At 41.9% G+C, this 27,074-nt stretch overlaps 1 protein-coding gene across 4 annotated transcripts in view; it reads left to right on the top strand.

The window, feature by feature from the left end:
* Positions 1 to 640: 640 nt before the first annotated feature.
* Positions 641 to 27,074, top strand: part of ipo8 (importin 8) — a 38,070-nt gene continuing 11,636 nt past the window's right edge. Inside the window, exons 1-19 of one of the 4 annotated variants that reach the window (XM_085768694.1) lie at positions 641 to 895; positions 2,166 to 2,247; positions 3,719 to 3,875; positions 4,012 to 4,170; positions 5,373 to 5,529; positions 6,758 to 6,847; positions 8,912 to 9,006; positions 9,113 to 9,197; positions 9,287 to 9,421; positions 11,009 to 11,108; positions 11,769 to 11,845; positions 13,157 to 13,273; positions 13,405 to 13,494; positions 14,736 to 14,762; positions 15,443 to 15,608; positions 16,678 to 16,838; positions 16,981 to 17,106; positions 18,207 to 18,282; positions 26,332 to 26,457. In XM_085768694.1, coding sequence (XP_085624820.1) covers positions 812 to 895; positions 2,166 to 2,247; positions 3,719 to 3,875; positions 4,012 to 4,170; positions 5,373 to 5,529; positions 6,758 to 6,847; positions 8,912 to 9,006; positions 9,113 to 9,197; positions 9,287 to 9,421; positions 11,009 to 11,108; positions 11,769 to 11,845; positions 13,157 to 13,273; positions 13,405 to 13,494; positions 14,736 to 14,762; positions 15,443 to 15,608; positions 16,678 to 16,838; positions 16,981 to 17,106; positions 18,207 to 18,282; positions 26,332 to 26,457 — 2,110 coding nt within the window. In that variant the 5' untranslated portion in view covers positions 641 to 811. The remainder of the gene's footprint in view (positions 896 to 2,165; positions 2,248 to 3,718; positions 3,876 to 4,011; positions 4,171 to 5,372; positions 5,530 to 6,757; positions 6,848 to 8,911; positions 9,007 to 9,112; positions 9,198 to 9,286; positions 9,422 to 11,008; positions 11,109 to 11,768; positions 11,846 to 13,156; positions 13,274 to 13,404; positions 13,495 to 14,735; positions 14,763 to 15,442; positions 15,609 to 16,677; positions 16,839 to 16,980; positions 17,107 to 18,206; positions 18,283 to 26,331; positions 26,458 to 27,074) is intronic. The other 3 variants (XM_085768696.1, XM_085768698.1, XM_085768697.1) reach the window with 3 other exon arrangements.

Consider the following 27,074-nt stretch of genomic DNA (forward strand, 5'->3'; position numbering starts at 1 on the left):
GTCAGGGGGTCACCATAGCCATGCCACCAGGATTTCTCAACTGTTGTGTTAATTTCAGTGCACACAGAAACCTCTTTTATTTACTTATTTTTATTTCTAATTAGAATGAATCTGACATAAAATCTGGAAAAGCACACACTAAGCTGTAAGACTGCATTAGATTCCAGCTGCAAACAGGCAACAAACTATAACCCAGCATGTTGACTGGAGTGGAGGGGGTTGGTATGGAGCTGCTTATTGTGAGGCAGCTCATATTAGCACTGGAGAACTTGTCATATTGAGATGTCTCCAGGTCCTCATGGAGGGGGACAGCTGGAAGAGAGAGGACAGAGTCGGTTCTCGCACTGGCAGCCTAGCAGCAGCAGCCTAGCAGCCTGGCGGCAGCAGCACCAGCAGCTCCGCCGCTCCACCGCGGAGACGAAGAAGACGAGCGGACCGTAAAGCGGTTGTTTACCTTGCTTTACGTCCACCGACAGCTGGTTGGCGGCAGAGCGGGGCAGGGCCAGCGACGGTTCTCCTCCTCCGTCAAGCTGCTCGCAGTTTGACCGAAACAACAGCGGCGGTGCCGTCAAGATAAACACGCGCTGACGCTGCCTGAAACGCACGCGCAACCGCTGCCGCTAAACGAGGCTTTTATTTTGAATGAAGTGACCGGAAGTTGTGGAAGTAAGTGTCGGAGGTTCGAGCCCGTCCGGGCCCCAGACAGTGGATGCGGAGCCTAATAACGCTTGGCTGACTCCGGGGCACAGACGTTAGCTAGCGCTACATGTATGTGTTAAAAACAGAGAAGGAACCGTGGAAGTGAACACACATGGATCCCAACCGGATCATCCAGGCTCTGAAGGGGACCATCGACCCCAATCTGAGGATCGCGGCCGAGAATGAACTCAATCAGGTGGGTGAGCTCAAGTAGTTTGTTGTTGTTTTTTTGTTTTCGTGTTTGTTTGTTTGTTTTTTTTGCATAACAGTTAGTGGCCATCACGGAGCGTTTTTGGCCCAGACATGATGCCGGTGTTGGTGGAAGAGGGCAGGCCGTGTTTTGGTGATCGAGCTCGGCCTCGGCCTGGTTGGATCTTCAGCCCCTGGTTTGGCAGTTTATATCAGGCCTGTGATCAGCAGTTTGACTAAACTGACTGCACATACACACGCACACACACATACACACGCACGCACACACACTGTGAGTCAGGCAGCTGCGTCGGAGAACAATAGGAGTCAGATCTGACAGCCGTCATCAGCCGTCAGCAGCGGTGGTACCCAAACTTTAGCAGGACAACAGAGTTCACAGAGACACTAACACACAGCTGCTGTGATATCAAACACAGGCAATACAAAAACATCGATCATTTATTATCATTGTTTAAATGTCACTCCCCATACCTTGTAAAGAGTGCAGTTATTTTGAACCCCAAACACTAGGAAAGATATTATTTGTGATTTCATCAGTCATCCTTAGTTTTTTTGTACTCGGTGTCGAAGGGAGATTTTAGTCTCTTTTTTGTCTTTTGTTTTTTGGATTTGTTTATTATGATTTAATAAGAGATGAATTGTTGATATTTCAGGTTTCACAATATGTTATAGGTAGTTTGATGGGTGTTTGACCTAAGTAATGGTTGTGATAGATTATTAGCCTATTCATTTTCCAAAACTATGTTTTTTTTTTTATTGTGCACATTCTAAGGAGAAATTAAGTTGCTGGTTTTGAAATCTTACTATTGAATTTTGTTCCTACTGAAAATCCTGTTGGAAACTGTTTTTTTTTTAAGAGAGAGAAATCAAATCAAATCAATCTGTTTATTGGATAGAGGGCCATGAAAGATAACACACGTGTTTTACAATGAAATAATCCTCTTTTGACCCAAACCACAATCTTTACCTGAACCAAACCAAGTTGTTTTGTAGTAGAAATTGTGTTGCCTAAACTGAAGTCACTCAGGTCTTCAAGCAGAGGGAGAAATCCGCAGCAATCTGCAAGAGCTTAGTGCAATATATTGAAAAAGTAAGAATAAAAAAAAAGAAATTGTCACAGGAATTCAGTCTCACTGTAAAAGGTTTAAAAAGACTCAATCTGCAGAGACGCTGAATTTGATCTGCATCAGTCTACTTCCATGAACACACTGTAAAAACTGTGTCTGACTTTGTTTGCTTTGCTCTGTGTGTTTCAGTCCTACAAGATCATCAACTTTGCACCGACGCTGCTTCAGATCATCGTGTCGGAGCAGGTGGAGTTTCCTGTTCGCCAGGCAGGTAAGAATCAGCCCAACAAACATCATGACTCTTCTCATTGGCTTAAGGTTGTTTTATTGGCCAATAAAAAAAATGTTGTTTGACAAGTTTCCTCTTTGTTTTTGAAGTAATAGGGATAATAAAATGTTCTAGTATGTAATTTCTATATTGAGTTATGTTTCCAAAGAAATCCCTGTGATCCTTTTCAGAAAGAAAGAGTTTGTCTGAAGCCCAACACAGGGGAATGATATCAAGATTAAATGTATGTTAGTTGTATGTTATTTAGATGATGAACCTGCTCCAGTATATTAGGAATTGAGACTAAATCAACAATTTAAGATTTAATTACTTTATTAGTTGGTGTTATGGAAGATCAAGGAAATAAAAAATCCACTACATTTCAGAGGTGGTTTCTAATTAATCAATTAAGACTGACTGAATTTGATTAGATACATTTCATGCTACGCGTGTATTCCCATGAATCAACATTATCATGGGTTTATCGTCTTAATATTTTACAATTTTATAAGTAACACTTGGACTTTTTCGCCTGAGCTTTTCCATGTTTTTAATTGTTAATCAAAGCTTGTGCCTGATTTGACCACTGACAGGTCCAGATTGAAAGAACAGCTTTGTATCCACATTATGAATAGGAGTTCTGCAGAAATGGGACTTTTTTTTTTTTGAGAACGAATAAGATCCCTGTTGAATGTAACAAGCAGCTGTTACATTGCTCGTTTAAAAACAATATCCTTTTCTTTTTTAAAGTATATGGGGGCTTTTTCGCCTTTAATGGACAGGAGAGTTGAGAGAGAGAGGGACAGGAAATGGGAGGCAGAGAGGAGGGGGGTGACACGCAGGATAGGGCCGCTCGGTGCGGGATTCGAACCGGGCCGCCTGCAGTGAGGACTATAGCCTCAACACATGGGGCGGGTGCTCTACCAACTGAGCTAAACACCGCCTCTAAAATTTTTATTTTATTTTATTAGTTTATTATTTTTTATAAGTTATTAGAGTTATTTTGTATAGCACTTTTACAGTGACCCAAAGACGCTTTACAGATACAGTATAATACATAAGGCACACGGGGAAAAAACAAACAAAAAAAAAAACACCTTAAGGGTAGGGGAGGTTGAATGCTTGGGTGAAAAGGAAAGTCTTCAGTCAGGATTTGAAGAGGGGGAGTGATGGAGAGTCTCTGATGGGCTTGGGATGGGATTGTGGTATGGTGAGGGAAGAGGTAGTGGAGGAACGGAGGGTTTGAGTGGGTAAACATACAAAGCATTAATACAAACTAACCAACCAGTCAAGGCCGTGGTAGAGTCCCAACATCTGTGTTCTCCAGGTAAAATTGCAAAAAGAGGTCTTACTCTTTAACAAGTGGAAACATGCTCACCTGACTTTGTGTTTGTGTTTGTGTTTGTGTTTGTGTTTATGTCTGTGTTTGTGTTTGTGTCTGTGTTTGTGTTTGTGTCTGTGTTTGCGTGTGCAGCGGCCATCTACCTGAAGAACATGGTGAGTCAGTACTGGCAGGACAGGGAGCCGTCCCTGGGCGAGGTCGTCTTTCCCTTCAACATCCACGAGAACGACCGGCAGCAGATCAGAGATCACATCGTGGAGGGCATCATCCGATGTCCAGAGTCCATACGGTACACACACACACACACACAAACACACACATAGACAGAGTAGTACCCTAAATAACGAACGCATACTGAATGATGCTGCGTGTTGGTACCTGGGTGATGCAGCTGGTGACCCCATATGTTGTTATTCTGTCCGTAGCGCCCAGCTGACCATGTGTCTGAGAGCCATCATCAAGCACGACTTCCCTGGACGCTGGACTGCCATAGTGGACAAGATCGGCATGTACCTGCAGTCCCAGAACAGCGGCAGCTGGTACGGCAGCCTGCTGGCTCTCTACCAGCTGGTCAAGACCTACGAGTGAGTAACATATTGATGTTTCTCTGCTCTGCATCATTGCTCTGCCTCATCACCCTCACATCAGGGCTGAATAGGGCTGAACGATTTTAGGAAAACATCTAATCGCGATTTTTCTGGCAGATATTACGATTTTGAAACATGACAGAAAATTACATCATACCATTAAAACATTAAATGCTATTGCTCTAATGCAAGAATGAAAACTAAAGTTAAGTAGTGGGGGCGTATACTAATAGTGGTATAATCTAATTTCCATTAACATTTAATGTTACTTACATGTGAAACGCTGGGTGTAATGTCACATGAACATATGTATGCAGATGGTGAAACACTTTCTTTATTTTCTTAGTTAATTAATGGGAAACACTGGTGTAGTGGAAAAGAGCCATTTGACTGTCTTAACTGTCTTAACAACAGATCCTGGGTCGGTCAGGAGCACTGCAAAAAATTGCAGTTTTTGCGATCACATGATTGCGTTGTCTAAAATCGCAATTTCGATCAGAAAATGATAAATCGTTCAGCCCTAGGGCTGAAGGTTTGTTTTTGTTTTTTTAAGTATTCTTTTGTGGGTAGCTGTTGTTTTATTTTGACAGCGAGGCAGAGAGAGGAAGTTCAGGGAGAGAGAGGGGATGACATGCAGCAGTGGACCACAGGTCAGATTCAAACCCAGGCTGCTGAGGCTGGGTCCAAGTCTAAATGGCACAGGCTCTACCAGGTGAACCTCTGGAGCACCAGAGGTCAAAAACAAAACATTTCCCAGAAACACAAAGAGAAACAAGTCAAACACAAAGCTCAGAGAAGCACAGATATAGCTACAACTTTACCTGCAGTCTTCTCCCAATATCACCACTGTGATTGTCCATATAGAAATATTCATTTCACATAACAAAAACAGTTTAAAGATTAAGCTTCACTCTTCACAGACATGTTATTAGAGTTAGGAGGACAAATCATATTTACCTATCACATTCCAGGAAAATAATTATTAATAAGTTTATATGTAAAATCTGCTGCAGGATGTTTTTTTTTTATTATTATTATTATTTCCTGTCACTCACGAGCTGCTTCCACCAGATGCTTTGTGCACCTATGCAAAACTATTCTCATAAACACCCTTCCATAGCAATATGTTCACACAGTGACAAAAATAGTTTCTGTCAGTTAACAGTGTGTGTGTGTGTGTGTGTGTGTGTGTGTGTCAGGTACAGGAAGGCAGATGAGAGGGAGCCGCTGTTGGCAGCCATGCAGATCTTCCTGCCCAGGATTCAGCAGCTCATCAGCCAGCTGTTGCCCGACGCCACCATCTTCTCTGTCCTCATCCAGAAACAGATCCTCAAGATCTTCCACGCTCTTGTACAGGTGCGTGCGTGTGTGTGTGTGTGTGTGTGTGTGTGTGTGTGTGTGTGTGTGTGTGTGTGAGGTTGCACACATTATATATCATTTATGTCAGGCTTTTAAACTGCTATTACTGTCCATGTGTAAACCTATGATGCAACTCTGGCATTTTAACCAGTCATGGTGATTACATTTTATATGGGCATTAATAATCTAATGACTCAATCACAGATGGTATTTGAGTTGTAAAGAACTGAACACACCTGTGCTGTGTTTTTCTTTAATTATTTCCATAATTTTGCACATCCAAAGAGAGGAAGACTGCATTCATGTTAAAGGAATACTTCAAAATATTCGCAAATTGGCCCATTGCCATATTCCCTATAGTCTTGTCTGCACAATCACCACGCTATGAGATAATAACGGAACGTTACCAGACAGAGTTGTTTTAGAGGGAAATACAGAGGCTGCTTGCCGAAAAACTGCACACAGTCACAACTTGTCCACCAGAGCGTTTTGGAGTTGTTGGATTTTGTATTTGATGAGTGTGATGAGGGAAACCAAGAAATTCCATTAGCCTCCGTAGCGTAGCTCTGAGCAGCTCAGGGGCCCTGCTCCGCCGTTCTAAAAATAGCTTGCACCGACAATTAAAGGTAACAAACCTACTCGTAAGACTATAGGGATCATGGCAATGGGTCAATTTGCCAAAATGTTGAACTACCCCTTTAGTGAATTAAGATAAATTCACTGTGCATGTATGTATACATGTGTACTTGTACATAAATGCATCCATGCATTTAATGAAAAAAATAATAATAATATTCATAATTTTTCAGATGCACTGCACCTTTTCAGATGCACTGCACCTGTTTTTCCCAGTGTCATCAGGTTAACCTTAACCATCCCATAAATCTCAATAGTTATATCCAGTTATTAATGATAGATCCAATAGGCACCATCCACCTTTGTCTCAGAGCCTTTCTCCTCTGCTGCCTGTGACATATCCCATAAATATCTATCCGTACCTTTTTGTTTCTGGGAAGATGTAGAAAAAGAGACTGATTTGTGGAATCATTGTTCCTTCATTTGATTAGTGAGACCTGGATGAGATGGACTTCCAGCTGATCTGTCTCTTTGTCTGTGATGGGATCTAAGTGTGAGGACTGTGGGCTGTTGTGTGTCAGTGTCACTGTAATGATGACGATGATGATGATGATGATGGTAACAGCATTAACCTCTGTGCGACCTGCAGTACTCGCTGCCTCTTCAGCTGATCAACAACACAGTCATGACTCAGTGGATGGAAATCCTCCGGGTCATAATGGACCGAGACGTCCCTGCTGTAAGAAACACACACACACACACACACACACACACACACACACACACACACACACACACCACTTAACTACTGCAAATTTTACAACAAATAGTCAATGTGTTTTTTGTTGTTTTTTTCTTAAAGCTGAGTCAATGAATTATTTTTTTATTAGATTTTACCTATTAAAATATAACATTAACCATACATGAAAATGCTTCGAATGGGAATCAGGCCATCAATCAAGCGCTGAAAATATCTAATAAAATTTGAATGTTGAGCAGAAAGGAAAAGCAGCTTTGAGACTGACATTTTAATATCAATAAAACTATAGAAAATGTCAACAACAAGCTTTTCCTATCAGGATCACCCAGCTTTGACTTCTACTCTACATACTTGCTTTTTTTTTTTTTTAAGTATATTTTTTCGGCTGCATTGCCTTTAATTGATAGTGCAGTCGAGAGAGAGACAGGAAATGGGGAGGCAGAGAGTGGGGGAATGACACGCAGGAAAGGGCCGTCCGACGCGGGACTCAAACCAGGGCCGCCTGCTACTCTACATACTTGCTTCATTGTGATGTAATTTTCTTGTTTTCTATCATGTACTCTTATCTTCTTTTTTTGTCTTGTTTGTTTAGTTCTCCAACTTTTCTAAATCTCTCTGCATTGTTTTGTTCCTTTTTATGATTTTCACTTTCATATCCTATGAATGTTTTATTTGTCCCTATTGTTTTATTTCCTCTTATCACTTTTTATTAGGGCCAGGACTTTAACGCATTAATTCCGATTAATTAATTACACAAAAATTAACGCGTTAAAAAAATTAACGCATTTTAGTCGCACTTATTTAAAAAAAATTTTTTCTTTTTTTTCTCACGTGTGTCTACGCGCCCGCATGCGAGAGAGGCGGCAGTTTGAGAGGCTGACTAGCTGAGATGAGAGCTGGTGAAACGCTAGCATGGTTATTTAAAACACCATCTCTGATCTCTGCCTGCACATAGATACACAGACATGGGCGCACGCTAAATGCGCTATATAGCGCTAATTGCTCAGCTGCAGCGCTATATCTATGACCTGTCACTGTCACAGGTGCAGCTCATCTCATTATGACAGGACTTCACCCTCAGAGCTGTCTGTCTTCAGACTGTCCTGACCTGTCCCTGAACATCACACAGGGACAACATGGAGCTGCCTGTGTGATTGGTTACTGAGTTTTATTAATGTTTACATCAGGCTGAGTTCAACAAATCAGTTTATGCTACTGTGATTTAAGTAGCCTAGTTAAATACTACAGTAATCATCATAGTGTATTGGCAGGAAAGATCATTTAATCTGTATGTATCAAATATCGATTAATGAATTAATCGATAATTTGCATCCCTAGTCTGTTGGTCTTGGTTAAGTACCACCTTGAATGCTTAAGCTTATGTATTCAGTCATTCAATGGTATACTAAAATCCATGTGAAAAAAAAAATGCTTCTCACTGTTCTCAGGTCAAATATTTATATGCGATTAAAATGTGATTAATTGCGATTAATTAATTACAAAGCCTCTAATTAATTAGATTAATTTTTTTAATCGATTCCCGGCCCTACTTTTTATCTTATCATCCAGTCTTCTTCAGCTGCTCTTATCTGTTCTTACAGCTTAACCTTTTATGTCATCACTTGTTCCAAGTCTTCTTATCTCTTTTTCATCCCCTTTAAATTATTTTGATCTCATTTACTGCATCTTTAGATATTATCGGATTAGCTTGGACTTTTATGGTTTTATGGCACCTGTTCCTTTTGGGGGGGGGTTCCTATGCGTTCTTGTTAATATTATAGCAATTTATATGAATGGTGGACGGTCTCTGATCCACTGCTGTTTGATCTTCACTTGTTTTCCTGGACATCTGCAAGTTTTCACAGTAATGCATTTTGTTCTCAAAAGCCCTAAAAGAAATTAAAATAAATATTCACATTATTTATTAACTGTTATTAAAAAAAAGGATTTAAACTGTTACCATTAACCTGTGTTTAAAGTTCTTGTGTTCCTTCACCTGTTACACAAGCTCTTAGAACTGACCACCAAGTGTGTGTTTGTTAGGAGACGCTGGAGGTGGATGAGGACGACCGTCCTGAGCTGGCGTGGTGGAAGTGTAAGAAGTGGTCGCTGCGCATCATCATCAGGCTGTTTGAGCGGTGAGTTCAGAGTCGCTCTCACATCACCAGGAAAAAAAACAAACAACACGTCTCGCTCTCTGAGGGACATTCCCAGCTGCTCACACGCCTCTGCTCTGAATTCCAGCTATGGAAGTCCTGGCAATGTGACGAAGGAGTACTTTGAGTTTGCCGACTTCTTCCTGAAGACGTATGCAGTGGGCATACAGCAGGTCAGCACGCATCACTGAGACGTCAGAATGCTGCTTTATAGGCTTTGCGTTTATCCGTTGCTGAGACTCTTCCTCTGTTGGACGCCCAGGTCCTGCTGAAGGTGGTGGACCAGCACCGACAGAAGCACTACGTTACTCCTCGGGTCCTGCAGCAGTGCCTCAGCTACCTCAACCAAGGCCTGTCACACTCGCTGACCTGGAAGCAGATGAAACCACACATGCAGGTAGGACGGACACAGGAGACTGATGCAGAGATAAATACATCAAAAAGATCATTTTGCATTTGATTGACTATCTTTAATTGAAAGGAGCTGAGGTTAGATAGGGTTCTAATCTTCGGCATCCTCGCTGCTGTTCTTTTGTGGTGGAAACACAAACAGGAAGTTGAAAGTGGATTTCTGTTCCTCTTGTCCTGTAGTTCCTGGAACTGTGCTAAAATCAACTGAAGGGAGTGTGAGTGTGCAGCAACATAGGAGCTCAGCTGCCAGAGTTAAAATGGAGGTTTTTGTGGGTGAAGAAGAATCACCAGGCTCACAATGAGCATCTTGAATTCAATGTCTAGTCCAGTTTAGTTTAGTCTAGTTTAATTTAGTCTAGTCTAGTCTAGTGTAGTCTAGTCTAGTCTAGTCTAGTCTAGTGTAGTGTAGTGTAGTGTAGTGTAGTGTAGTGTAGTGTAGTGTAGTGTAGTTTAGTTTAGTTTAGTTTAGTTTAGTTTAGTTTAATTTAGTCTAGTTTAATTTAATTTAATTTAATTTAATTTAATTTAATTTAATTTAATTTAATTTAATTTAGTCTAGTTTAGTTTAGTCTAGTTTAATTTAGTCTAGTTTAGTCTAGTTTAGTTTAGTTTAGTTTAGTCTAGTTAGGTTTAGTTTAGTTTAGTTTAGTATAGTCTAGTTTAATTTAGTCTAATTTAGTTTAGTTTAGTCTAGTCTAGTTTAGTATAGTCCAGTTTAATTTAGTCTAGTTTAGTTTAGTTTAGTTTAGTCTAGTTTAGTTTAGTCTAATTCAGTTTAGTCTAGTCTAGTCTAGTCTATTCTAGTTTAGTTTAGTTTAGTTTAGTTTAGTTAGTTTATTTCATGGTTTTTTTTTCAACTTGCAGAATTAAATACACGCATAGATCAACAGAATATGATTTAAACATAAATAAACAAGAAACAATGTTTCTTTTTCCCCCTAAAGTATAGAAATCCAAAACAAGTATACCTCGACTGAAAATGTGTAGGCTGAAGCTTCATCTTATTTTGCCTACCCTTCTCACATCTGTCATCAGCTTATTTCAGAAATTGAGAAAAAACAAAACATGTGTATATTATTCAAGCAGTGCACACATCTCTGTTGGAAAATGTTTTCAGTATAAACTCTGCCTCTCTAACTCCACAGCAGCCTGCGTACATTCCACTATTTTCAAGGCCGCTTTGCAAATTAAAACTGGACTGAGACTCTCATAGAAAACAGGACATATTGTATAATCAGCAGGGTTATACCGGTATGAACACTCAGTATTCTTCCATCAGTTTTCATCAAGTTTGGGCTCATTGAAGGAGAAGAGGGAGAGCTGTTGTGGCTCAGAAAACAAAAATACAAAATCTACCACCACCAGTCTGTCACATGGCTATCACACACACACACACACACACACACACACACACACACACAGATTCAACCACTGAGCCAATGTCCTAACCTAATGAAATGATACTTGTTTAATAGCACAGCTCCTCTGCCTCTGTCCAGCAGGGCTCTGACTGTCTGATTTAAAGCCGCTGTCGTTCTCCTCCTGAGGTTGTGAGGATCTCTCTCTCTTACAGACCATGTGCCAAGAAGTCATCTTCCCCCTCATGTGTTACAAAGACGAAGATGAGAAGCTCTGGCAGGAAGATCCCTATGAGTACATCCGCATGAAGTTCAGTGAGTATCAACTAGGGGTGGGAGAAAAAATCGATTCACATAAATATCGCAATATCCTTTTTGACGATTTTTAAATCGATTTCTTTTTTCAAAAATCGATTTTTTTTTTTTTTTTTTTTGAATTTTTTTTTTTTTTAAATATTGTGCAATGTGCATTTGTTAGCCTTTTTTACATACAGAGAGTACAGGTTTTGAAAAGGGTTTAAGTTCACTTTATAATGGAGTATGTTAATTTATAGGCTTCTACAGTATTTGTGTGCAGATAAAAGTTAAAAATGCAGACTAAAAATCGAGAGAATCGGCAATATCGTAGAATCGCAATTTAAATCAAATAGCTATCCAAAAAATCGTAGAAGAATCGAATCGGGAGAAAAGCATTTCGTCCCAGCCCTAGTATCAACCACCCTGGTCCAACTACTGTATATACCACTTTGTAGCGTCTTGTGACCACCACTTTAATTCATCTCAGTAACCACGGAGACAGTAATGTGCAATAGGAGAAAGTCTGGGCCTGTGTGTTGATCTACACTCATGACCCTTCAGTTGTGTTACTGCCATTGTATTTGGTGTTGGAGAAAGGATGCCCTCCATGTTTTGGAACATGTTGTGTGACCCCATTCTTTGTGTGAGCAAGTGTATGTGTTTGTGTGTCTGTGGCAGATCTCTATGACGACCACGCCCTCCCGGCCACCGCTGCTCAGAGCCTGCTGTGTAAAGCTGCTCGCAAAAGGAAGGAGGTGAGGAGCCAAGTGCATTACTCAAGTGCAGCACTTAGACATAGTAGCTACCTACACTATATTATTTTATGACACACACTTGGCTTCACTATACTGGCCTGAACTCGCTGCTGGTGGGTTTATGTGTTTAAATCCTTTCTATTTTCTACCTCTGTGCTTTTTATGCCAAATGTCCCCTCCATTTAACGGTTACTGTGGTTCATATTATTTATTGTTGTTACTAATCATGTCTTTCGCTAACAATAGATCAAATGTGTAATGTTAAAAGTGTTTGGTGGTATGAAGCTGAGTTTTTTAGCCCTTTTTTGCCCATATTTTGGTTTTCTAGATTATACGTATCACCATTAACCTCTGTTTCCAGTTCTGCTAAGCTCTGCTAAACCCACTGTTAAAGAGACAACAAGGAGTTTCTCCATCGGCAGAACGAAAACTTCCGCGACAATAAAAAAGTCTCATATTAATGTGGATGAATCTACGTTACCCACACTTGTTAATGGCTCCATTTTCGATAAATATATCGTTTTGTCTCTATCGTTATTTTGTTATTATTAGTGGTGGTGGAAATGCTGGGCGAGCCGACTAGCGTTTCTTTACTTTCGGTTTCGCAGCGAGTCATAAGAATAACGCCGCCGAATCACCGTTTGTGGTCGGAACTACGACAGTATGTGATCGTCTTCGAACCTCTGACTTTAATTCTTGATGAATGAAAACATGAGTCTGTCTTGCGCCGGTCAAAGAATTTCATGGTGCGCGGAGGCTCATAAATGTAGTGTGAAAACACTTTGCTTTTCCAAAACTCCTCGTTGTCCCTTTAATGATTAATAATGGAGACTAGCCGGTGGAGCAATTGGAGTCAAAGAACAGATATTTCACTCAGGAGTGAACTGTCAGGTCAAGTCAGCATTTATTTATGTAGCACATTTCATGTGACAAGCACAGACTCAATGTGCTTAACAATAGAAGTGAGCACCGTACAAGAGAAAGGCATAGACCAAAAACATAAAATGTGACATTAATAAAGTAAATACATAAAAACTGATTAGGATACTCAAGATTACAAAGTAAAACTATACAGATAAGATAAAAATCAGATAAGAAGGTTGTGCAAAAAGATACGTTTTTAGACGAAACACTTGTAGCAGACCAAAGGAGACCAACACAGATCTAAGATGGACTGAATGTTAGACTTTGTATACATTATAATTTCCTGGAGTGGGCTTCAGTGATGTGGATCAGGAGGCCGAGTCTGGTGACTTAGAGCTTGAATTGTCAAAATCAAAATCCACATGTAATCTCTGTTTCTCCTGGCAGGTTCTTCCTCAGATGATGGAGTTCTGCCACCAGATACTGATGGACCCCTCTGCTGACCCCCGCAGGAAGGATGGAGCACTGCACTGCATCGGTGCCCTGGCTGAGCTTTTACTGAAGGTACACACACACACACACAGCATCTACAGACACGGTACACCTGCGTGTGTCTGATACTGACCGTTACATCGAGTCCTTTCACTGCTTTCTATGTGTTTTAAATCACCTCTGTGCTGTGTGTGACTCTATAGAAGCGAATGTACAGGGAGCAGATGGAGCTGATGCTGCAAAACTACGTCTTTCCTTTGCTCAACTCTCCGATGGGTTACCTGAGAGCCAGGGTGAGTGAACCCTCCACTCTGCTCCACACAGTTTGTTCGCTCTGTTGCAGAGTTGGTCACTGGCTCTGGAAAAGCCTTAAACCCAACAATGTATTTGCATCACAAGAACTGGCTGACGATGGTCTCTGTACTGTTATTTAAAATACCGTATTGACCCGAGTATAAGTATTTTTCCCTCGAAAAAAGTCTGAAAAAGACAGGATCGTCTTATATTTGACATCTATACATGCAAACCAAGCACTGATGCCAAACGACTTCTCCCCAGGCGAGTCTGAGCTTTTCTTCCTCTCACTCTTACACTTTAAGATAATGGTGTTCAGTGTTCAAATTACCCAGCAACTTCTTCTTTTTTTTCTTTTTTTCTTTTTTACCTGGGGGGGCAGACACACGCAATTACCCTAACCCAAGGCACAACACACTGACCAAACCAGGAAACTACTGTACCTGCTTATAGGTCTCTCCCCATAGGAGATATAGTTTATATAGATTCTTATATTCAAGAATGTGAAAGTATAGAATACAGTTGTTTAAGATTGTGTTTGGTATTTTTAATCATAATTTTAAAAAGAATAATAATTATCGGTAGTTAAAAAAATATATTTTTATCAGTAATTCTTACTAGACATTTCAGGTGGCCTCATTTGAATTTCCGGTGACCCCAAGTCAAGGTTGAAGAACACTACCATAGACTGTAGTCGCTCCCTATCAATCTGCTTGATGGAAGTGACATGAGCCACATCAGGTAGCTGTCAACAGTCTAAACCTGATGGAGGTTCAGATATGGTACAGTCCATCTTAGGGCTGTCTGAAAATCATATAGCAAGAGGAATATTATATTACAGTTTATTGCAATCTACTACCGGTAGTTGTTATTTCACTGATACTGAAAACATTATTTTATTTTAGTGTTCAGTGGAAGCTGATTTCCCTTTTTCAAGATGTTTGTTCTTGGAAAGGTATTAAAATCTGTTAAAAACTGTTAGCAAAAATACTCACTGCATGAAGAAGAAAGGGTTGTGACGCTCACCCAGGTCATTTCCATGTATAGCAACTGCTTCAGTATTGTCAGCAGATGGCGCCATGGTGCTGCTGAATAAAAACACATGAACTCTGATCATCACAGAACAGTAAATACTCCAACCTGTTGTCCACCTTGGAAAGAGTGGCTCATTTCTGCTTTACTTTACCATGTCTCTTAAAGTTTAGTGTGTTGATACTTGAATTGTCTCTCCTTCCTGTAGTCCTGTTGGGTTCTTCATTCAGTCAATGTAAGTGTTTCAGTCCCTTCAGCACCTTCAGCTTGTAATCCACACTGACACATCTGGTGCAGCAGCAGTGGACAGTTGTGGCGGTGGTGGTTTCTAGGAATAGGATGGATGGATGGATGGATAGATGGATGGATAGTAGGGCTGGGCCGATATGCTTTTGTGCCGATTCGATTCTCTAACGATTTTTGGGTCCCGATTTGATTTAAATTGCGATTCTGATTAAACAAGTATTGTGATTCGATTTTACCAAGTATTGTGATTTTATATTTCAATTATTGTGATTTTCTTTCCTTAAACAAGAGCAGGTTGAACCAAACACTTGACAATACATCATAAGTCATATTTACAAAAAACAATACACACATCACATCAGTTTGTTCACATAGATATCCGTGAACAAACGAACACAACAGGCCGGTTTGACTTTGTAGAGTGTAATGGCACAGAATACATGATCGTACAATAAAGATTGGTTGTCCCAAAAAAATAAAATAAAATAATTAATTCATTAAAAGAAAAAAAAATCGATTCTCATATGAGAATCGATTTGTAAAAATTGCCAGAAAAAAAATTGCGATTAATATAAAAATCGAATTTTGGCCCAGCCCTAATGGATAGATGGATGGAGATGTGTCCGGCTGGCTCGTATTCATGCTCTCCTCTCTGCTGTGTCCTTGCAGTCGTGCTGGGTGCTCCACTGCTTCAGCCCGCTGCGTTTCCACGACGAGCTGGTGCTGAGGAACGCCGTGGAGCTGGTCAAACAGGACCTGATCGACGACAAAGAGATGCCCGTCAAGGTGGAGGCGGCCATCGCTCTGCAGACGCTGGTCAGCAACCAGGAACAAGGTCTGTGGGCCGAGTCCATGTTGTACCAGAGACTTCAATCAGCTGATTCCGATTTGACCAATTTGAAGAAGCAAAAAACCCTGACTATGAAGATTCGGTAACACTTTACTTGAAGGTATCGTCATAAGAGTGACATGACACTGTCATAAGACTGACATGACACAGTCATGAACGTGTCATAAACATTATGTCAATGTCATAACGTTGTCATTAAGTGTCATTCGGTTAACCCTAACCCTAAATCTAACCCTACAAAAACCGAATGACACTTAATGACAACGTTATGACATTGACATAATGTTTATGACACGTTCATGACTGTGTCATGTCAGTCTTATGACAGTGTCATGTCACTCTTATGACAATACCTTCAAGTAAAGTGTTACCGAAGATTCTCTCTGGTATTTTAGACAGATTGGACATTTGGATCACAGAGTCTGATTGACTTTATACAGGCTCAGTTGTAAATTCTTGGTCCCCTTTTCTTCTTCAACCCAGAAAAAAGATTCCCTTTGTTCTTTCGTTTTTCAGTTTCAAAACAAAATTTAAAGGATTTAATAGAAAAGAATGCCGCGGTCAGCCCGCGTCGTCATCCCGGAGAAGAAAGCAAGCTGATTAACTTTGCATAAATGAGAAAAAGTAATTCGCAGAAACCAAATTTTAAATATTTTCATTTTCCCATTTTTAATTCATAAACAGAAAAACTATGTCTTTTTGTTTTTCGGTTTTTCAGTTTTTTGAATTTTGTTTCAAAATGGAAAAACAAGAAATAGAAGATAAATAATACAGACTCATTTTTCTTATTTTGTTTTGAAACGGAAAAACGAAACAGATTCAACTGAAATTCAACAAATCCAGTCAAACAAAACCAGTTGCAGTTGACTCACTGAATTTGGGAATTTCATTTTTAGATTTTGAAAATGGAAAAACAGAATATTTTATAAAACTCTTCAAAGGTTGGAAGAGTTGAATGGGGTCATGGGGTCCCACAGATGGGGATTAATCAGCATTAGCTTTTCTAGATGTGTAAATCTGACACTTGCGCTCTGTGTTGTTGTTGTTTGTGCAGCCAAGCTGTACATCCGGCCGTACATCCGGCCGGTCATGCAGGAGCTGCTGCACGTGGTGAAGGAGACAGAGAACGACGACTTGACCAACGTCATTCAGAAGATGATCTGCGAGTACAACCAGGAGGTGGCGGCCATCGCCGTGGACATGACGCAGAACCTGGTAGGAGCTTGACACACACACACAATTCTGAATCTGTAGCTGGATCTGCCTCTGTGTTTTGGGTGATGTTATGTTGGGAAGTGTGTCCAATCTGTGTGTGTGTGTGTGTGTGTGTGTGTGTGTGTGTGTGTGTGTTTGGCAGGCGGAGATCTTCACCAGAGTCCTACAGAGCGAGGAGTACGAGGAGAACGAAGACAAGACCGTCATGGCCCTCGGCATCCTCAGCACCATCGACACCATCCTTACCGTCATGGAGGACCACAAGGAGGTCTCACACACACACACACACACACACACACACATGCACACGTGCACACACACATGCTAGGACTTTTTAAATGTCTTAATGACCTAAAGGCCTGGATGGCACTCAACTTTTTAAATTTTAACGAAAATAAAACCGAGGTGATGGTTTTTAATGGCACTGCTGGGACTCCACCCATTGATCTAGGTTCACTAGCCCAATACTCAAAACCCACTATCAAAAACCTTGGGATAAAAATGGATCCTGGGCTTAATCTTGACAGCCAGATCACGGCAGTTGTGAAGTCGAGTTTCTTCCAACTGAGGCAGTTGGCTAAAATAAAACATATTCTCTCGAGGCAGCACCTAGAGATGACCATCCACGCCTTTATAACTAGTCGGCTAGACTATTGTAATGCCTTATATGTAGGGGTTAGCGCATCCGCCATCACCCGTCTCCAGATGGTACAAAATGCTGCTGCACGCCTTTTAAGTGGCATAAATAAACGTGAGCACATTACCCCCATTTTAACTGCGCTACACTGGCTGCCCATTCGTTTTAGGATTAATTTTAAAATTCTTTTATTTGTTTTTAAGTCTCTTAATGGCCTCGCCCCACCATACCTCTCCGAGCTGTTAGTACCTTACGCTCCTACAAGCAAACTCAAAGGGGGCCGCGCTTTTTCAGTTGTGGCACCAAAGCTATGGAACGACCTGCCTCTTGACATCAGACAAGCTCCATCGCTGCATGTTTTTAAAAAGCGCCTCAAAACCCACCTGTTCTCCATGGCCTTTGACCCCGTTTTAAATTGATGTCTTTTAATCTGCTATTAGTTATTTATTGTTTGACTAATTTTTACCTATGCGCTATGTTTTAATAGTTTTATTGGTTTTATATAGTGTTATTTTAAATGCACTTTTTTAAAAATCTTTTATTATTTTATTCTGTTATGTTTTATGTACATTTTGTGTCTTATACCAATTGTATATTTTATGTGTGATTTTGTACAGCACTTTGGTCCACTGGGTTTTTAAAGTGCTTTATAAATAAAGTTGGTATGGTAAGGTATGGTATGGTATGGTCTGTAATTACACATTTAAACTCATATTGTTGTCATCTTTCAGATCACCCAGCAGTTGGAGGGGATCTGTTTGCAGGTGATCGGCCTGGTCTTGCAGAAGCCCATCATAGGTATGGCAGGTGTGTGTGCGCTGGCCTTCCACTGTTTTTTTTACATGAACACACTCTAATCTACAGATACACACACACTGAGACTCCTTAGGTCTAAACATCTTGCTGCTTTCACTCCATCTTGAAAATGTTGAGCCTCTAATTATTTAATCACAAGTTTGCTTCATGAATTCATCTGCTCCTTGACACGCTGCCACGGCCCCTCAGGCTCAACACACAACGTTTTTATTCCTGTTCCCTTTTCCTCCAAAGAGTTTGTGTGCGTTTATAAAAGCCAATTTCGCTCTAACCAATCTGATTCAATAATTGTTAGCGAGTCTGTGGTGTTAGCCAAAGGTTTCCTACAATTTTCAGATTTGTAGATATTAATGTGGTTACTGCTGGAGAGCGGAGACTCTCCAGGGACTGATGCTGAGAGCAGAGCAGCGGTCATGTGGCAGAGAGCAGCCCAAAGCATTGTTAGTAAAGGTTGCATGGAACCTGATGTGCTTCTGTATTATTTCATGCTTTTTATATCCAATATGTGATTTGAACGGAATAGTCAGTGCAAACATTTATTATTACAAATTATGAGTCATGTTTTACAGAGAGTTGCTAAAATAAAATGTGCGTTACTGCATGTTTCTGAGTGAATATTAGGAATCAGGCATATTGAGATAACCACTTTCTGATGGAACTCATTCTCCAGTCCAGGAATAAATAGAACAACCTGCAGAGGACAAAAAGGATTAGAGCACACTGAATGATTTACAGCCTTTAATAGTGTATTTTTTTTATATTTTGATACTGCTGAGTCATCCTTATCTTTGTGTACTGATGATGAACGGATGTTCTCCATCAGTTACACTTACTTTGCTCTAAAAAATTGCCCCTTATTTGCAAGTATAAACATAGTTCAACATTTTGGCAAATTGGCCATTTCCACAATCCCTATAGGGTTAGGACTAAGTTCATTACCTTTAATTGTCGGTGCAAGCTATTTTTAGAACGGCGGAGCAGAGCCGCGAGCTGCTCAGAGCTACGCTACGGAGGCTAATGGGATTTCTTGGTTTCCCTCATCAAACTCATCAAATACACAATCCAACAACTCCAAAACGCTCTCATGGACAAGTTGTGACCTGCACATTCACCACGCGATGAGATAATAACGGAACAATATGAGACGGAGTTGTTTTAGAGGTAAATTCATGCAAAACCACTGATGCGCGTTCCCGTCAGGGGCAGTTTTTCAGCAAGCAGTCTCTGTATTTACCTAGAAAACAACTCTGTCTCATAACGTTCCGTTATTATCTCATAGCGTGGTGAATGTGCAGGTCACAACTTGTCCACCAGAGCATTTTGGAGTTGTTGGATTGTGTATTTAAAGGGGAACTAAACCCCTCAGTTTTGGATGACGTGCTCTAAGCTTGAAATTCAAAAAATGCCTTGATTATGGGCGGGACTCCAGGAGCACTCTCCGATCCCCCCTCCCCCCTGCGCCCCATTCACACCCGCGAAATCACACAAAAGAGAAAAAAAAGTAATAAACACACATCGACACTTCTGCTAGCGCTAACGAGCTACTAACGAGCGACTCAGCACTAGTAGCGTGGACACTACTAGGAGAGGACGCCAGAGCCGTGACACAGCATCTACAGCTGATCCGCCGGCTCGTTATTTTTATTTTTTTATTTTACCTTTATTTTAACAGGGTAGATCCATTGAGAGCAAGCTCTCTTTTTCAAGGATGCCCTGTAGCATACAGAGTTCACAGAAATGAAACATCAAACATCAATACAACACAATAAAATACAGTTATGAAAACAGGAGTAGTGAAATTACTAACTAAAGCAAGTGCACGTCTGAGCCCCCAAAACTGCGGTGAGAAGTAGGTTTTTGAAAGCCTCAAGTGAGATAAGTCTATCGATTTTCAGTGAGTTTTGTAATTTGTTCCATCGGTGTGGGGCATAGAAGGAGAAGGCAGTTTTTCCTAGCTCTGAGTTTGTGTAAGGGAGATGGAGTCTGATATGGGACTGGGAGCGGGTAGGGAGACCTGTAGAGCGAGAATGCAAAAGTGAAGTTAAATACGGGGGAAGCATTCCGAGTAGAGCTTTGTAGATGAATAGTAGACAATGCTGTTCTCTGCGGGTGGTGAGTGATGGCCAACCCACCTTGCTATATAAAGAGCAGTGGTGTGTTAAATATGGGTCCCCGGTGATAAAGCGTAGGGCACTATGAAAGATAGAGTCTAGGGTTTCAGTGCTGAGGCTGAGGCATGCATATATATCACATCATTGAAATCAAGAACAGACATTACAGTGGCATGAACAATAATCTTCTTGCTCTGTGATGAGAAGCAAGACTTGTTTCTGTATAGAAAACCAATTCTGGACCTAAGTTTGTTGATAAGGTGGTCCACGTGGTTACGAAAGGAAAGCCTGGAGTCCAGCCAGATGCCTAAGTATTTGTAAGCGTTGACCGTTTCAATAAGCTGACCATCTAATGTGTGGATACTGAGAGGGGAGATGCTTTCATGGGACCTTGTGAACAACATACATTTAGTTTTGCTGGAGTTCAGTACAAGTTTATAAGCTACAAGAGACAACTGGAAATGGTTGAAGGTAGATTGTAAATTAACAACAGCTGAGGTGAGAGTAGGGGCAATGCTATATAAGATAGTATCGTCTGCGTAATAATGGACATTGCAGGCTGGGGATGGGGTAACAATATTATTGACATAAAGAGAGAATAGAAGGGGACCAAGAATGGACCCTTGCGGAACACCTTTTTGCAATGAGAGCGAGCTGGATCTAAATCCATCTACAGCAACTGCTTGCGTTCTCCCAGTGAGATAATTGGAGAACCAGTTGAGAGACGGGCTATCAAGGCCGATGGACGAGAGCTTGTGTAACAGGATGTTATGGTCTACAGTGTCAAAAGCTTTTGACAAATCAATGAAAAGAGCTGTGCAATGCTGGTGAGAGTCTAACCCATTAATGATGTTATTAATAACAAGTGCTGTAGCTGTGGTAGTGCTGTGACCCGGTCTGAAACCTGACTGTTCTAGTTGAAGAATGTTGTTTGAGTCCAAAAAGGCTCGCAGTTGGGAGTTTACAAGGGATTCTAAAATTTTGGCTAAACAGCAGAGCTTTGAGATTGGTCGATAGTTATCTAAATTATTAGCAATACCACCCTTGAATAATGGAACAACCTGTGCAGCCTTCCACACAGCAGGGATTTTACCAGATGAAAATGTCATATTAAAGATGTGTGTAAGCGGTGCGGCAATTAAGGGGGCACTCAAGTGCAGAAGATATGGATCAAGGTCATCTTCACCTTTGGATTTCTTGCAGTCAAGGTGAATGATTGCTTTCATTACCTCGGCATGGCTTACCGGTCTCATTGTAAAGACTGCTAGTGGGTTGGATGCAGTCACGAATACTGGGTCAGGAGGAGCTGGGACAATGTTGTTATCAAACAAATGACTAGAGGCTATGAAATGGTGATTAAAAGCATCACACATATCCGATTTATTAGAAATGCAGGAGTTACCACAAGTTATTTGCGAGGGGAGAGTAGAGATAGGTGTGGAATTTAGAGATTTAATGGTTTTCCAAAATTTGGTAGCATCACCTTGGCTGGAAGCAAGAGAGGATAAATAGAAAGTGGATTTAGCCCTCCTGATTGAGCTGATGCATTTGTTGCGCAGCTTTCTGAAGAGCAGCCAATCAGATGGGCTGTTAGAGAGTCTGGCCTTAGACCAGGCCAGATCTCTGACATGGATAGCTTCAGATAGGTCAGGAGTGAACCAGGGATTGGACCGGTTTTTTATACGGAATTTCTTGTACGGGGCATGTTTATCTATGAGAGAGCTAAAAACACTCCGAAAATACTCAAAGGCCAGCTCAGAGTCCGGGATTAAGTCAACCTTTTTTAGGTCAACATGAGACAAGTCATTTATAAAAGCTTGCTCATTGAAGTTTTTAAAGTTGCGCTTTCTGATGGTACGTCCCCTGGAACTCTGGCTTTTGGTCATTCTAACACAGGCTATAGGACAGTGGTCACTGATATCCTGAGCGAGAACTCCGCTACATGGATATTTCTGCGGCCTGTTAGTCAGAATAAGATCAATCAACGTGGATTTAGAGTTATCCTTATTATTAGGCCTAGTGGGATAGGAGATCAGCTGGGACAAATTTAATTCGAGGCATAACTCTTTAAGCTTAGATGAACAGGGAGACAACCAATCTAAATTCAGATCACCCAGTATAACTAACTCAGAGGAAATATAGGGAGAGAATAGTTTTCCTAGCTCTTCTAAGGCTGAGATAGGGGCAGAGGGTGGACGATAAATCCCACTAATTGTGATATGACTATCGCCCCCAACACTGACATCCAGAATAATACATTCACAACAATTGGGCACAGAGGCAGAGGAAATTACGTGCACGACCAGATGCTCTTTGATGTAGATTATGACCCCGCCCCCTCTTGATTTCCTGTCTGCTCTAAACAGATTGAAACCCTTAATGGCTACATCCGAGTCTGACACTTTTCCAGAGAGCCATGACTCTGTGATGACTAAAATGTCAAGGTTTGATTCGGTAATCAGCACATTAATAAAATCAAGCTTTGACAGCAAACTCCTTATGTTTAAATGCAGGAATTTAAGCCCATCACAGGTTTGAAATTCATGTATTGACCTGAGTTCACTGAGCTGGGGTGGAACTAATGACTCGGCAGTACTAGAGACTGGAGTGATAGCTGACAGGCAGGTTATAAGGCGAGAAGAAGATCTGACTGGAACCAGGTTGAGTGGATTTCTAAAATTAGTTGTAGGCAGAATGAATGATCTGTGTGGTCTATTTGTCACTCTTACAGGGATGCTCTTAGGTGTAGTGAAGCTGCTACAGAGGTAGGGGGAGCTATACGGGGTTACAGTGAGTCAGGCGGAGCATGATTGGAGAGTCAATTCAATGTTGGAGGCTAGGAGGCCTGAGCCTTCACGGTTTGGATGTAAGCCATCTCTTTTAAAGAACTGCGGTCTTTTCAGGAAGGCTGCGAAGTTATCCACAAAGGGGATACCTTTGTGCATACAGTAGCCTTTCAGCCAGGTGTGGAGCTGACGGAGGCGGCTGAATTTAAGATCGCCGAATCGCGGAGCGGGCAGCGGACCGGAAATGATTAGCTGTTTACCGGTGTCCAGCAGTGCGTCAACGAGGCGGGTAAAATCCTGTTTGACCTCCTCCGACCGCTGATTTTTTATATCATTTACGCCTGCCTCAAGGACTAAGGTAGCGACAGACCTGTGCTGGTCGCTTAGGAGCAGAGCAGCTGATTTAATGTCATTAACAGTTGCACCTGGGTGACAGAATGTCCTCCCTCCGGGCACCGCTACATGCCTGACTAGTGATGTGCCGATCACGAGCAGGGAGGGGGGGCGCAGCACCTGGGTGTGTGCTACTGACCTTCGCGGGGGGCTCTGACGAGACTGGTCCGTTGGTGAAGTCAGCTGATGTGGTGGCCGGGAGGACAAGGAGGGACGACCGGAGTTAAAGGAGCGAAGAGCCACGGATCTCCGAGGAGCAGGTGTAAACAGGGGCTGGGATTTCCTGCGAAAGTTGCTACGCTCAGGAGTAAGTGGTGGGGAGACCCGTGATCCGTCGTCCAGGGAGGGGAAATCCTTGACACTAAGAATGTCGTATTTATTGTTCAGCTGGATATTAAAGCGTGGAGGTGCAGGAGCGTGGATGGATGAACTGTATTTCCCTTTGCTGGCGCCTGCTCGGATCCAGTGCTCCGGATGAACAGGTGTGGAGCTGGTCGCGGCTTTAGGCTTTGCTCCAAGCCGAGACCAGGTGTCATCGGGAGCGGTGGCCGGCAGAGGAGCGTCGGTGGCCGGCAGAGGAGCGACGGTGGCCGGCAGAGGAGCGACGGTGGCCGGCAGAGGAGCGACGGTGGCCGAATGGCGAGCGATGTCTCCGGGCTCGTCAGGTGACGCAGCGCTGACCTCATCTACGGGGGGGAGGGTGATGGACTCGGGCATCTGGGGAACAGGTTGTGCGGGGCTGAAGATGATGGTGTCCATGAAGTTTTCTGCCGCCTGGATCTGGTACAGATCGTTAACGGCTCGTTAGCGCCGGCCGCACTAACGATTCCCATCCAGGCAGCTGTTAGCCGTTAGCCGCAGCAGAGCAGCTAGAGCGCCTAGCAACCGTTAGCCGCAGCAGAGCAGCTAGAGTGCCTAGCAACCGTTAGCGGCAGGCAGCAGCCGGTGCTGATTGGCCGGGGAGCTGGTGGCCGGTGACGAAAGCTGCCTCCAAAACGTCATCTGCCTCCATCTCAGCCAATAGAAAAATTCAATTGTAATAGCCGTGTTTCAACCCATAGAGGGCAGTCACTCTACATTTTTACTACAAAATACACCAAATTGAAATATTTTGACTAAAATGTCAAAAGTTGGACCAGAATCAACTGACAACACTACCTTATACCCAAATACATTTGTTTTCAGCAGAAAAAAGTGGTTTAGGGGTTTAGTTCCTCTTTAATGAGGGAAACCAAGAAATCCCATTAGCCTCCATAGCGTAGGTCTGAGCAGCTCATGGCTCTACTCCGCCATTCTAAAAATAGCTTGCACCGACAATTAAAGATAACGAACCTACTGCTATGACTATAGGGATTGTGGTCCAATGGTCCAATTTGCCAAAATGTTGAACTATCCCTTTAAGACGACTTGAAGAATGGTGAGCTGGTCCTTTAAGGTTCGGTTGAGGTAAAGTTCAGGGTGAGTGTTTGGGGTTTTGCGTGTAGTGGTGAAGGTCAGGGTTTGTTTAACTTAATACTCTCGCCTCAAGTAAAGAAAACACAGATGTGTGTGTGTGTGTGTGTGTGTGTGTGTGTGTGTGTGTGTGTGCGCAGCAGTCTCTGTGAGTTGGGAGTGAAGACATTTCTGGCTTTTTCTCACTTCAACACACCTTCAAGGGCTGTTTGAGGATTGCTTGTGTGCGTGCGTGTGTGCGTGTGTGTCTGGCTATTATATATTTATATCAACCATGTTTGCGTGTGGATGCATATGAATGTGCAGGTGCTTGTGTGTGTGTGTGTATGTGTAATCCTAGTAGCTGGAGCGGTTTGCCTGGAGGATTGGCTTCTTCCTCCTCTGGTAATGAGTGGATTAACTGATAACCTCCTGCTGCCAGGATGGAAAGCCGCGCTCAGGCAGCGGCTGATAAAGCAGCGGGAGAGGGTCATAATAAACAAAATGAAACACGGAGAGGGCAAGATCATTTTTCTTCAGGAAATCTAGAACACACTCCCCACACACGCACACACATGCACACACAATGCAGCGCAGCTTTATTACAGGAACCCCTAAGGAGAGGGGGGGGGGGCGCTGAACACATCAGTGAAGTTTCCATAATCACACTGAAAAGCTTCCTCGGGGGCGTTCAAGCTCCTCTACAACTACAACTACACACTGTTTGTTTCTCCTGTGCCGACACAGTGCTGGGTGGACAATGAAAACCTATATTTTCACACATTTATACGATCCAACTATGAAATAATACGAAAAAGCCAAAAGACTCTACAGTATTGTCGTGGTCTCATATTATATTTTCTCTTCTTGTCTTCTATTAATTGGTTTTCATAGCAGTCAGTAAACAACGTGGTGCAATAACACCATCAGTTGAAACAGAGTGTGGTTTATGACAGTCTGACGTGTTAGAAGACTGGATGTTATCCACCATAGCAACTCCATCTGTGTAATAATGCCTTATTTATTAGCCTGGATAGCTGCTATTATTCTATTAGATTAGTCAGTCTCACAAGAAGAGCCTTCTTTATTTGTTTTGACTGAATAAATGGTCCCAACCTGTTCACACAGTGATGATATTATAACACCTTATTTTTGGGGAGGAGGAAAGTGATAGGGATTGGAGTTGGGAAAAGTCAGATGAGTTAATTAGTCATCTCAGTAACTGTTACAATTCAGTCCACTTCAACATTTCTCACTTGGAAATCTCTCTGGAGAATGTGTCGACATGGTAACGATCCTTTTCTCGTCGCTTTCGGCAGAATTTTACGAGGAGATCCTGTCACTGGCGTTCGGCCTCACCTGTCAGACCATCTCCCCCCAGATGTGGCAGCTGCTGGGCGTCCTGTACGAAGTCTTCCAGCACGACTGCTTCGACTACTTCACAGGTACCTCACACACCAGGCTCTGGCAAAAGTGATTCCTAAAATAGTAACCTGCTGTGTTTTAATGACGTTTAATGACATTTAATGGCAATACATCTGATACAGGATATAGATCCTCTAGATCAGACTCAAAATAATGACAACATACAGAAAATAAACACAAATATACCATTAAAAACTTCAATAACCCATACATAATATCACTTAAAGGGAAACGCCAACATTTTTTTTCGTGTCTTGCCTCACTCCCGAGTCCATGACAAGCAAATAGACACCATCCTTTCGACTGTGCATGCAGTAACAAGGGAGATAGAGCCGTATTGCCTGTAATTAGCTTAGCTCAAACGCTGGAAGTGTATAGACCCTTTCAGAGAGTATAAACAAAGACAGGTGTGGCTCATTAGAAAACGCTCTGCTACACTAAATGGAATGGAGCCTTAATTAGTATCCTTGGTAACACCTGTATTTGTTTATACTCTTTGAAAGGGTCTATAGGTAGTGTTAGCCTGCCTCCAATCAGCAGTCAGAAGCTGATTTCATTTTAGCTCTAAACTCTGTAAATATATCACTTTATCGACATTTCAAACATTTTCAGGCGAGAAAGTAGCCGTTTAGATCAG

The sequence above is a fragment of the Trachurus japonicus genome, chromosome 23 (assembly GCF_045865225.1).
Source record: "Trachurus japonicus isolate A0001 chromosome 23, Traja_1.0".
Classification (NCBI taxonomy): Eukaryota; Metazoa; Chordata; class Actinopteri; order Carangiformes; family Carangidae; genus Trachurus; species Trachurus japonicus.